This window comes from Dioscorea cayenensis, chromosome 4 (genome assembly GCF_009730915.1).
Source record: "Dioscorea cayenensis subsp. rotundata cultivar TDr96_F1 chromosome 4, TDr96_F1_v2_PseudoChromosome.rev07_lg8_w22 25.fasta, whole genome shotgun sequence".
NCBI lineage: Eukaryota > Viridiplantae > Streptophyta > Magnoliopsida > Dioscoreales > Dioscoreaceae > Dioscorea > Dioscorea cayenensis.
In genome coordinates, this window is record NC_052474.1 from 1759239 (window position 1) to 1771562 (window position 12324).

Here is a 12324-nt window from a genome sequence, read left to right on the forward strand (position 1 = left end):
AATTATAAATAAAATAAATAAGAGTAGAATGTAAATGTAAACATGTAGCTCAACACTATAAATCATTACTAATTGACATCAAACCATCAGTCATCTGGACTGACAGTCAACTATTCTCACATCTTGCACTGCATGGCATCTAGTTAGTGTTTCAATAGTCTCCAACATGGATTCATTGTCCAGTTAAAAGCAGAGTTGTTAATGACATCAGAGAACTTTTTCAGATGGGTAGCAGCTTCCAGGGAAATTTTACTCAATTCAATAATTCTTCCTGCTGCTTTACTGTTTATGGCAGATAGCTCATTTTATAGCCCTTGCATGCTTGTGTCGTAATGAGTATATAGCTAAAGGTTAAGTGTTCATGTCTTTTATAAATATTGAGAAATTATGATGTATCTTATTTATTATCACCGGCTTCTTGATTCAGTTTTTGGATCTTCTCTTTTGGCTATGATTCTAGCAAGAAAATTGGCTTGGTATCTCTCCTGAATTGCCTTTATACCGTTCCTCTGGGATTACTGGCTTATTTTTGTAAGTTTTTATACTCAGTTTCAAGAATACTGTTTTCTGAAAAATTAACATAGTACCATCCATGTGACCATTACTGACTTCATATATGTTTCAACATTGCTGCAGGAGGCTTGTCTTCAGAATGGTTCACTCTTGAATCCTCACTCCTTACACTCAGGCGTGAGCACCATCACCCTGTCCTTCGTCTAAGATCGAACAACAAAAAACACAAGAAGAATGTTCCATTCCATGCTCTTATATCTACCAGTTTTTATGTTTGGATTGCTTTCACATTGCCTATTGAACTATAAGAAGAAGGAGGATGATGAAAGCATAGAAATATCTGAAACTGAATCCCAGAGTTAAAGCTACAGTCCCAGGACAAGCAGGCCAGGGAGTCTTCTGTTCCCTAGTTGCATATGCTTCCATTGCCCCTTTCCCCTTCTTACCAGCTCCATCCTATGTCTCACGTCAATAATGTGTTAAATACTTCTTATGGTCTCTGTTTCATAACGCTGTGAAAACCAATGAGTACTTATATCGTTTAAACCTGGGGCCGCAATCCATGTGTTCGTTTTGTCACTTGTTACCTGAGACTGTGGAGCATTTATTTTTTACCTGCCATAAGTCTCATCAGATTTGGACTCTCATTTGCTCGGCTGCTCAGAAACCTATCAATTTGTCTGATGGTGTTTCCTCGGGTCTTTGGTTGGATCAAGAGATGTCTGGTAACAACCTCTATGCTCAGTCAGTGATTGCAGCAACCCTGTGGTTTATTTGGAAAGCTAGATGTAACACAGTTTTCAGACTGGAAGAATTGGATTGTCATCTAGTTTCCAACAGGGTTTTCGGACATGTTAGGGAGTATTTTCTCACTTCATCTCCTCTGCGGAGAAGTAATTTTATCATGCACAACTTTACAATTACTGAAAGCCCTATCCTATTTACCGCTTATGCTTATAATGCAGATATTTCTTTTGCGGGGATTGGGTTCATAGTTACAGACTTTCAATCTAAAGTTCTCTTTGCGGGGAGCTGTGGTAGCCCTGTGATCTCTGCTGAGGAAGCAGCCGCCAAAGCTCTCTGTTTTGCTTTGCAGGCATTGATCTATTGGGGACCAAACATTAACATGAGGTCTATTCTATCACCTTGTGCAGAGTTAGTGAAGACTATTCATCAAGGGTCTCCTATTGGACGCTTGGAGGCTGAACCTGCAGATTCAAGTTCTCAAAGAGTTCCTTGTTGAGATGGGTCTTCCCTCTTTGCATTTCATACCCAACAAATTGGAATTGGGCTCCTTCTTCTGTTGCTGCTCACGGCCTGAACCATCATGAGGTTTCCCTTTTCCACTTTGGCAGGGAAACTCCCCAGATGGTTGATGAAGTTGCTTATTTTGAATGGTTTTGTTTGTTAATTTGTACTTGCCTTTGTTTAGTGTCTGTGTTTAGGTTTTCTTTCTGTTATTGTTTTCTTTGGTTTGTAATGTTGACTCTTTGTACCCTGTTTTTTATATTAATAAAATAGCTCTAAGAGCTCTTTCCCTAAAAAAATAAAATAAAAAAATAATAATAATGTGTTCCACTTGTTAGTACAACCTTCAATCTCATACTCTCTTGTTTTTGTACATATTTTCATTGGGATTATTTTTATTTTTTATTTTTTATAAGTAGGTTACTTAATTATAGTCTTGTTTTATTTTCATAATTAAACTTTGGGAGTGTGCCCTTCGGAGTTTGGGATTCATGTGTTTGATCTTTGTGTGTCAATATTTTGATTTTTGTGTTATTAGACAATAGACAATGTTCTTCCCTGGCTTATTAGATTTTTTTAAACAATATTTTGATTTATAAAAATTATAGACTATTTGCCGTATCTTGAAGTTTATGAGATCACGTCTATAATTACAGTTATCGTTGATAAGTTTTCAGCTTAGTATAGAGGTTAGCGTTGGTTTTATTTTATTTTATTTTTTATTTTTGACTCCCTAGTCTTTTTAGAGATTTTGTTGTAGGTTGCTTCATTTTTAATGGACTTGTTTGTTTTCTTACTTGTTGTCTCTTTATTTTTTTAATTAAAAATTTTTTTTATTAAAAAAAAAAGCTATGTTAATGTAAGTGATTTATCCAATTTTTTTAGAGGGGAAAAAAAAAATAAAAACTCCCGTAAAATTTTGAAGTTCTTCACCATGTGATGTTTTGTTTGTGTAATATTAATTTTTACTGTTTTTTACTGTTTACAAATATATTTAAGTCACATGCATTGCACGTGAGAAAGCTGATTAAATAATAATAATAATAATATCAACCCTGTCTTCAGTTCAGCGTAGATTGGAAGCACGTTGGTCGGTGAGACGAGTCGCCGCCATGTGGAGAAGCGCCGCCGGGCGGAGGCTATCCGCCCAACTCCTCTTGCCTCGCGTCTCAAACCATAGCTTCATCAACTCCTCCACCTCTCACCCTCTTCCTTGCTTCCCTCCCTCCTATGTTGATGCCTCTGTTGGGAGATCCTATATCGGAGATCTCTTCTCCCTGCGCCTCTTATCCTCTTTGGATTCTTCGAATCCGAGTTCTGATCAGAAATTATTGGGATTTGTGGACGCTGGGCCTTGCGCAGCTTCTCCTGTGGAGGTTTCTGCGGCTATTGGATCTCTGGAGTCAATCTCTAGGAGGTATAGAGACGTCTCGGAGGCGCTCCGGCACTATGGGCGTTGTTATTGGGAGCTCTCAAAAGCTCGTCTCAGGTCCTCACTTGTTGATTTTTCTAGTTTCTGTTTTTTTTTTCCTGAAAAAAATTTTATTTTTTCAGTGATCCATTTCATCAGTCATTTGGTTCTATGCTCTGTTGTGCAAATTTTGATTTGAATTTATCTTTAATCCCATCAGTAAAGATTCAATGGATCGGTGAAGGATTTTCAAGCACTATATTCTTGCAAATTTGTGCATTCACTTAAGGATATCAAATTATGCCTTCAAGGGATTATTCGAGATGAAATGTTTTTTTTTTTCTTACAAAGATGCCAATTATCCACACTGATGATTTTTTCTCCTCAGCATGCTTGTAGTTGCAACTTCTGGATCAGGCTTTGTTCTTGGGAGTGGCAGTACTATAGATTTTGCTGGACTTTGTTGTACGTGTGCTGGCACAATGATGGTTGCAGCATCTGCAAACTCTTTAAATCAGGTGCACAATTAGAACTGCATTTTAATTTGGCAACTCTTTTGGTATGCCAATCCATTTAGTGATACTTGTAATTACCATTAATGGATTCTGGTGTTTTAATTCTATCAATCTGTATTTCCATTTCACATCTGAAGGTGCGGAATGGAGCAAAATGACCACATATTGTATATGTGATGTGCTTGAGAGCTGACCTATGTATCATGCATGTCAAGGAAATTTCTCTTTGCCTGAGGAAATTGTGTTTAATCTATGATGTCATTAGACTAGTTTGTGGGGTAGAATTATGCTGCTTTGTGATGTTACCCTCCTCACTTTTGTAGTTTATTTTAACTTTGCATGACAAAAATCACAACTTAATATCTCCGATGACAGAAAACTTTCACTAGATTGAAGAAGCAGATCCTTTCCTTGTTTGAATACTAATTTACTTTCTAAGCTATCCCAGGTGTTTGAGATTCAAAATGATGCTAAAATGAATCGGACAAAGCGGAGACCACTCCCCTCTGGTCGCATTTCTGTTCAGCATGCTGCCATCTGGGCGGCAAGTGTTGGAATTGCTGGCACAGCTTTGTTGGCTTTGAAGGTTTAGAATTTGTCTGCACTTTGTGTAACTTTTTTAAACTGGATTTAATGATCTTAGACTGAAGTTTATACTAATGTTCAGAAATCTTAATTGGCAAGGTTGGTGCAGACAAATTACTTGGCAGCTAGTCTTGCAGCTAGTAATCTGGTTTTGTATGCATTTGTATATACTCCCTTGAAGCAAATACATCCTATCAATACATGGGTTGGAGCAGTTGTCGGTGCAATACCTCCACTTCTTGGGTAACATTTTCTTCCATGTCCAATTTGCTTGCCTGGTTCCTAGGAATCTTGGGCCTACGTAACACGGCATTATCTGGTCAAATATTCTTCTTAACAATTTCATACTAGGTTGGTTAAGAAAATGCTTTTGAGTGTACATCTCGCAGTTCAATGGTATTTAGATATTGTTATAGCAGTTTCTGACAAGGGTTCAATTTTTGACATCAAGGCAGTTATTAATAGAATTGAGATACTTTTTCAGATGGGCAGCAGCTTCTGGGGAGGTTTCACTAAATTCAATGATTCTTCCTGCTGCTTTATATTTTTGGCAGATACCCCATTTCATGGCTCTTGCATACCTATGTCGCAATGATTATATAGCTGGAGGGTATGTGTTCATATCTTTTTTGTGGTTGTAGTCTTGTAGATAATGAGAGATTATGATCTTTCTTATTTATCATGACTGACGACTTGGTTCAGTTTTCGGATGTTCTCTTTTGGTGATCCTTCTGGCAAGAGAACTGCTTTGGCATCTTTCCGGAATTGCCTTTATCTTGTTCCTCTTGGATTCCTGGCTTATGATTGTAAGTTTTAATACTTGGTTTAAATAGTCCTCGTTGAATGTCATCATTTGTAGCTTAAAAAAATGTTGGTTTGTTTCTGGTTTGGTATTTCTTATTCAAACTTTGGCCATTTGCTCGTTAGTGTAAGACATAAGAAAGGCTCTTTTCAATCATCATTTTGAGATTGAGTGCTTTCTCCAAGTAGCTTTTTCTGGATTTCTCTCTTGAGGGATTAAAGTACTTACAATACAAGCTTATTTAGATAATAAATTTGATGCATATTATTTACTGTCATCACTAGTTAATAACTTTTATGCTAGCAACTTCTTTGTGCCTTCTACATGAAATCAATATAGCACTGGAGTTCACCATTAACTTCTACACCTTTGATCAGCACTTTTTTATTGCAGACGATTTTTTTTCTTTTTTGGCTGAATGAGTTCCCTGCATAAAAAGTCAACTGAATGCTGTTTTGGGCATACTAGCGCCTAATATGTACTTTAGTCTTTTGAGTGTTGAATTTTACCTTTACTGTAGTTATGCATCTCCCATGTGATTTGTGAACTAAAAGTTACCCTTTTTACCATTGGTTTATGATTTTATTTCTTTCTCCAACGTATTCAATCTGCCATATAGAATAAAGATCAGAATTTCTTTTATCCTTGTTCGCATCTTCGATATTCTGCAGATCCTATTTATTTTAAACTTTAGTTGAACATGATCAGTTATAATTGACTTAAAATTCTTTGTTATTTTGGTGTTTTATGATTGCAGATAGATTTTATCCTTCCTTATTCCTCATAAACATCCAAATAGCACTGTTATCGTGATGCACTCGAATGTTTTTTCACATCATGTAATTAATTTGTAGCCATAATTGAGTTCAAAACTTATTAGTTGATTGTTTTTTTCCGGCATTTGCAATAATCCAAGTCTTTTCTGAAAACATTATCAGATTCTGTTTATATAATCTTTCTTGACTGCCCATGTTTCAAAACTGCTGCAGGGGGCATGACTTCAGAATGGTTCACTCTTGAATCCTCACTCATCACACTGGCCATGAGCGTCGCCGCCCTGTTATTTGTCCGGGAACGAACAACAAAAAATGCAAGAAGAATGTTCCATTCGAGCCTCTTATATCTGCCCGTTTTCATGTCAGGCTTGATTTTGCATCGTCTACCGAATGACAACAAGCAAGATCTGTCTCTCCCCAACTCAAACATTATAGCCGAAGAAGACAGAGACATCTCTGAAACTGAATTCCAGAATAAAAGCTACAATCCCCAGGACAAGCAGGTCATGGAGTCCTCTCTTCCCCCAGTTGCCTATGCTTCCATTGCTCCTTTCCCCTTCTTACCAGCTCCACTCTATGCTTCAGATCAATAATAAGTTCCAATCATTAGTCTTTGTCAATCTCCCACTCTTTTGTTGCGCATGTATAACTTCAAATTTTCCTTAAAGTTTCTTCTGTAACATCAAATGTAATAAATTTTTGTAGACTTTCACCTTCCTTTCACGGCTTTCATGTCTGAGATTAGATGCAAAAGATAAACAAATGTTCGTTTTGGTCCGTGATTTATAAACAAGTATTTATTTACTTTTTTTTTTTTTAAATTAAAGACAATATTATTTTGGTATATATTTTAATCTTTCACTCCAATTTGTTCTTATTATTATACATAATAAATATAAAAATAAAAAGATAGAAAAACAGCAACCCTATCAATATATATATATATCTTCTCTACTGTGTGGAACACTAGTAAAAAAATTTTCAAGAAAGAAGAGAAATCAATCTCTGGTTCATTTGAGAGCGATGAAAGCTTCAGTGAAGCTTCGAGAGGAGCAGGGAAAGGCACCACTGCTGCGTTTCAAGCTTCCGATCAGGGTACTCAGCCTCCCCTTCAACACCGCCGTCTCCGTCTCCTCCTCTTCCGCTCCCTCTGATGTCTCCTTCGATCTTAAGTCCGCCCTCCCCTTCGGCCCTTCCCTCAAGCTCTCCTACTGCCCCTCTCCCTCCGATCCCTTTTCCCTCTCCCTATCCTCCGGCATCGGCGTTCTCGGTTCCCCTTTTGACTCCCCTCTTGTCCTCTCTGCCCGCTTCTCCCCCATCGCTCCCGTCTCCTTCTCCCTCACCCTCAAGCCACGCCTTGGTGACTTCTCTTTGAAAACCACCGCAATCTCTAACCCTAACGCTAGCCCTAACCCTAAGGAGAATGGCGGCGGGGTTTATCACCCGATCCCAGTTCCCCCGCGGGAGCGGACTGGATTGGAGGATTTGCTCGCCTCCGGTGTGGTCGCCGTGGCAAGGACCTCCATCCCATTCGGTCGTCGCGCGGCGGTGCGGCTACGGTGGGGGGTGAACATGCCGAAGCCGGAGGCGGTCGGGTGGGGGAGATTGCCATACTTGACCGTCGATAAGATCAGTATTGAAGCCGGTGAGAGAAATGAGAATGAAGAGGAGAAGAAGAAAATCAAGGAGAAGAATGATTTGGATGCAAATGCAACGAGTGGGATGGTGTATTGGATGGGGAGGGAAGTGGAGGAGTTGCAGAAGGAGAACAGAATGATCAAGGAGAACGTTGAAGAGCTTAAAAAAAAGGTTTTTGAGAGGAGAGTGGGAAAGGTGGAGCCTTTCCGGGGAGATTTTGATGTTAAAAGAAAGAATCCAAGTGCCGCCATTGCTAAGGAAATTGAGAAGGAGACAAAAGAAGAAGCCTTTTGTTGCCAGGTCCAACACTCCTCCATGATCCTGGTTTAGTATGTAATTCTTATTGTTTTTTTTCCCCTTTTGATGTCTATGTTTATCAATCTCTTTCGCTATTTTTACTGCTTTTGTGCATATGATGATGTGTGTTAACTTTGTTATTGCTATTGCACATCCTATAAAATTTTGGCTTTTGTTTTTTAGTTCTTTTTGCCTCCAATTCTCATATAGGCTTGTAGCTTTTCTCTTGATATTTGCTTTTGATGTCTCTATGTTAATCAATCTCTTGCCATTTGGTAATTTGTTCTTGCTATGCAACATCATATAGAGTCTTTTACTTTTTTTGTTCTTACTTTTATTTTCTTATATTTTGATGTTTGAATTTAAAGTTTTTTTTTCATAATGTTTGCATCAGTTACTATGATTAATTCATGGGGATAGTTATGTGTTCTTTGGAGGAACTTGTGTGCAATTAGTTTCACTGAAGGAAGGGTCTTCACTTGATTTCTAATGAAATCAGTTGTTTGGTAACTTTGTTATGGTTATCCCACACCTTAAACAATTGTTATGTTTTTGAGGTGTTATGGATGTTGGATCTCTGGTTTGATTTCTCTGTTTCACCTTAACTTTTGAGGTGATATTCTAATCTATGAAGAAAGATTTTATACAATGTTCTTATTTGAGGAGAATCTTAGGAATGAAACCATTGTTTGGCTACCATGTGTAATTGATGGAAAGGTTAATGCACTGTTTTCGGAGAAGATGCAAAGTAATAGTAATGTGGTTTATTGTCAACTTGAATGAAATTTTGGAGGTTCTTATGGCGGGTTGTTGATTCGAATGCTAATTTCTCTTCATATTTGTAATTTTGTATTGTCACCTTTAGCTTTTGATCTAAATTTAGGGCTTATGAATTGTGAAATAGCTCGTACAATAATTGTCCTAAGGGATCGAACTGATTCTTTTTCTTAAACATAAAAATCTTTGTTGATGGGCAATGAAATGGAGAAATCTTTTGAGAATTTTTAGTTGGTAAACTATTTTCAAAGTTGTGATTACCTACAGCCATGCCTATTTTCTTCATTGCCCTAACTAACTTAATGTGCAGTGTTCTAGGTCATAGTTTTACTTGGTTAACCTGGTTATTAAGGAGTGCCAGTTGATGGATGATCCTCAGCATCAGTATCCTAGTTGATAGTTGACAACTCATGCTTATACTATCTGGAAAACCACATCTATATGATGCAAATTATATTGCTATGGCTGGTGCAGATCAGTAATAACAAGTATCTTCCATCTGCTCGATATGGACCTAAACTGTTCATCGAGTAAAATACACTAATAACCATGTTTGAGTATCATGAAACAATAAAAAGAGCTGCTTCATCAAACATACATCATTAACATGTAATATGCAATTAGTCGAATGCTGATAAATTACAACAAATGGGCAACAATGTAAGAACTGGGCCTAATAGCTGAAAGATGAAGATAAAGCACAAGGCAAAACAAATTCTGGATTTGGGCGAGTAGGTGTCATGCATACACGACCAGATGATGACACCCCTCACAGGAAACTTGCACACTAGCACACAAACCAACTCCAGGCAAAATGTGATAGGCAAAATCAGGTAAGATTCAGAGTATGGTGCAACGGCCTCGTTCTTCTGCTGGAGCCGTTGTTTGTTGATATCGGTTGGGATCTGATGGATTGTAGGTGAATTCCGACGTCTCAAGACCATACTGTCATTAAGATATAGGCATATCATCCAAGTTAGGGCACATACAAACATCTGATATGGAGTACTTAGTATTTTAAACACATGTAACACAATCACCTTTTCCCTCATCCTCTGGCTCCAGGCATCATTCCTGCTGGGTCGCTGATCAAGGGTGGCAGTTACAGGAACCCCAGTTGCAGGAACACCAGATCTGTTGATTAATGGCTGACGAACAGTAGGTCTTGGTGCGATGTATTCTTCATCACTGTCATACTCTACTGGTTTATGTATCGCTCTTACTATGAGAGCCAGCAAGAATGCCAAGACCTGCAAGACATCAATCAGTTATATGAATTGTTCTTAACATCCCATATATGTATCTATTTGGAAGGTTATAATTTCACACAAGTGTTCACCATTACCTCCAAACCAACAGCCCCTAAAGCAACCCATCGAACAATCTTCCAGTGGCCTTCTAAAAAGCCATATATCATGTCAAAATCTCCAGTTTTGTCAGCTGGGATAGCCTGCATATAAGTTGATGTCAGTAACTAGACAGGAGAGGAGAACCAAATAAAATCTGGTGAAAAAGGAACTCACATCTTTCCAGCTATGGTCAAAGAATATGAAAGCTGCAGCTCCCAGCTCAACTAAGATTAGCAAGATTACCAACAAAGAGTACTGTTTGGATTAAGGATGCCAATAGAACTGTACATGAACTCTACTTGAGTATGCTTCTTATTCTTTGCTAAATGAAATTTGACTTGCAAAACTACAGGATTATAATATACATGACCAGTTTGGTTAAGCCAAGTTATAAAAGCTGGTACGCTTAACCACAATGATTTTAATATAGAAATGTAGTCATGTGTGATAAGTAGAAAGTTTGAAACAACTGCAGCTTTGAATGCAACTTCAATCTAACAACTAAAAGCACAACCTTAATTTTGTTTGAAGCCTGAAGTGTTATAGAATAGAGGAAACATCATGATATTAAAGTATCACATTGAAAATTAACTGAAATCAGGATACACATGATAGACAACATCCATTCCTTGTCGCTGCTCCTATGCAACCAAAACAAGATATAACGAATAGAACAACACCAACACCAATGAATAAGTAAATGAACCTGCAAAATATCATTCCACTGTCAAGATCACGGTCATCCTCCATTTACAAAAACAAGCTTAACCAATGACGCTACAAAAATCATCAATTTGTCTGCTGTCACAAGAAATTAAAAAGAAAAAGACAATCCTTGGAGGAAAATGGAGATAAAAAAAGGGTACTTCCAATATTTCACTACAGAAGCAGCTTTCTTCATTTGACATCACTTGTTTTTGATATGCATGAACTCATTTAACTTGTTCACCAACAATGAACCTATAGCCATACAATAACCCAATTCTACATAGACAACTAGTTATCTATACAAACAGTACACATAATTATCTTCCTTTTCTCACAATAATTTATCTCAAGAACATGTTTTCCATAGCTTTTCAACTCTCCCGGAAAAATCTTTACAATCGAACAAAATACTATTCCACTACACGTAATGACATGCTTGACAATTTTAAGAAGAAGATCTTAAAAACTAAAGCCCAAAATTAACTGCAATAGGCATTTCAGATAAAACCTCAGAAGTGCAGATTTTACTAGAAGTCTAGAAAGCTCATTTTAAAAGCTTTTGCTTGTAAGAAGATCTTTCCAAATAAAACCCTAGACATGTCCTTAAAGTCTCAAGGCATTTCTAATAAACCCAAACCACATGTAAATCTCCAGTTTTTGTACTCAATTTCCACGAAGAAAAATCCAAGATATTTCTTATAGTAAACAATAACAAAGCCCTCTGCTAAAAATCTAGACATGTTCCAGTGAGTACAAGTTTAGAGTACACATTGTCCATACCCAACAAAGCACGCCAAACCCTAAACCAAAACTTAACCTTCACTACATATGATATAATTACAAGAATCAAAATGCACTAAATTCATCAAACAAGAACAATTAGAAGAGAAACAAAAGAAACATACCAAGCTTTGGGTAGCTTATCAAGAATACTCTCGGACAATGAGACAACAAGAAGCATCGGCCGGCCAAGCTTCAAAATCTCAGAATCATAAGGCAAGGGAGGCGTAACTCCTCCATCATCACCACCGGAGAACCTGTTCCACTCTACCAAAAGATAGATACCATACCCCACCATCCCCAATCCCGTCACCGTCAGTACGAAGTTCAACAGCTTCAAAAAACACTCTAAAAACCCAACGCACGCCATGATCTCAACCCCTTCTCCAATCCAACAACTACTCCTTCACCCCAATCTCAAAAAAAAAACCTAAAAATCCACCAAAATCCTGAAATCCATTCCAGAATTTCAATCAAAAACCATAAAAACAACAGAAAAAAAAAGGAGAAAAACAAATAGAGGATTGAATTCACGAGGAATGAAGATGGATGAAGGGATTACCTTTCTTTGATTTCCCAATTTGGAGATCGGATTTAGGAACCCTCGCTCGCTGGCTCTCAGACCGCGAGAAGGATATCGTTCCGCTTTTCTCGAGGTTTCTTTTCTCTTTTAAAATTTCAATTTTATATTTATTTATTTATTATTTATTTATAATTTATTATTTTTTTCCTTTTTTTCAGTAATTAGGTGGTGTGATAATATATTGTCCACGTGGACGGCTGAGAATGATGGGCTCGTTTAGATGAACGGTAAAGACTAAGTGGAACACGACAAAGCGAAAGGTATGCCACGTCATCATATCCCAGCTGGTTTCTATCACTGTGGTCTCTAATCTACAAGAAGTTCCCCACTTGACTTTGAGTT

At 37.6% G+C, this 12324-nt stretch overlaps 3 protein-coding genes across 3 annotated transcripts; 2 read left to right on the plus strand and 1 right to left on the minus strand.

The window, feature by feature from the left end:
- The first annotated feature begins 2826 nt into the window (after positions 1–2826).
- LOC120259236 (protoheme IX farnesyltransferase, mitochondrial) lies at positions 2827–6654 on the plus strand. Its single transcript, XM_039266810.1, has 7 exons — positions 2827–3250; positions 3561–3690; positions 4136–4273; positions 4382–4515; positions 4757–4882; positions 4975–5078; positions 6064–6654. The coding sequence occupies exons 1-7, from the start codon at positions 2874–2876 to the stop codon at positions 6441–6443; spliced, it is 1389 nt and encodes a 462-aa protein (XP_039122744.1). The 5' UTR covers positions 2827–2873; the 3' UTR covers positions 6444–6654.
- A 219-nt stretch (positions 6655–6873) lies between these two features.
- LOC120258178 lies at positions 6874–7818 on the plus strand. Its single transcript, XM_039265531.1, has one exon. It carries the CDS (start codon positions 6874–6876, stop codon positions 7816–7818), a length of 945 nt encoding a protein of 314 aa, XP_039121465.1.
- Positions 7819–9071: 1253 nt separating this feature from the next.
- LOC120259483 (tobamovirus multiplication protein 2A-like) lies at positions 9072–12065 on the minus strand. The gene is made up of 7 exons (XM_039267094.1): positions 11962–12065; positions 11525–11848; positions 10518–10617; positions 10086–10166; positions 9908–10012; positions 9603–9812; positions 9072–9507 (listed from the first exon to the last, which is right to left on the minus strand). Exons 2-7 carry the CDS (start codon positions 11767–11769, stop codon positions 9403–9405), a joined length of 846 nt encoding a protein of 281 aa, XP_039123028.1. The 5' UTR covers positions 11770–11848; positions 11962–12065; the 3' UTR covers positions 9072–9402.
- Positions 12066–12324: the final 259 nt, after the last annotated feature.

Coding starts and splice junctions, on each gene's coding strand:
- LOC120259236 (XM_039266810.1), top strand. CDS start 2,874: ATGTGGAGAAGCGCCGCCGGGCGGAGGCTATCCGCCCAACTCCTCTTG. Junction 4,274..4,381: donor CAGCTTTGTTGGCTTTGAAG/GTTTAGAATTTG, acceptor AGGTTGGTGCAG/ACAAATTACTTGGCAGCTAG. Junction 4,883..4,974: donor AATGATTATATAGCTGGAGG/GTATGTGTTCAT, acceptor GACTTGGTTCAG/TTTTCGGATGTTCTCTTTTG.
- LOC120258178 (XM_039265531.1), top strand. CDS start 6,874: ATGAAAGCTTCAGTGAAGCTTCGAGAGGAGCAGGGAAAGGCACCACTG.
- LOC120259483 (XM_039267094.1), bottom strand. CDS start 11,769: ATGGCGTGCGTTGGGTTTTTAGAGTGTTTTTTGAAGCTGTTGAACTTC. Junction 9,813..9,907: donor TAGGGGCTGTTGGTTTGGAG/GTAATGGTGAAC, acceptor GATGTCTTGCAG/GTCTTGGCATTCTTGCTGGC. Junction 9,508..9,602: donor GCCAGAGGATGAGGGAAAAG/GTGATTGTGTTA, acceptor TCTTAATGACAG/TATGGTCTTGAGACGTCGGA.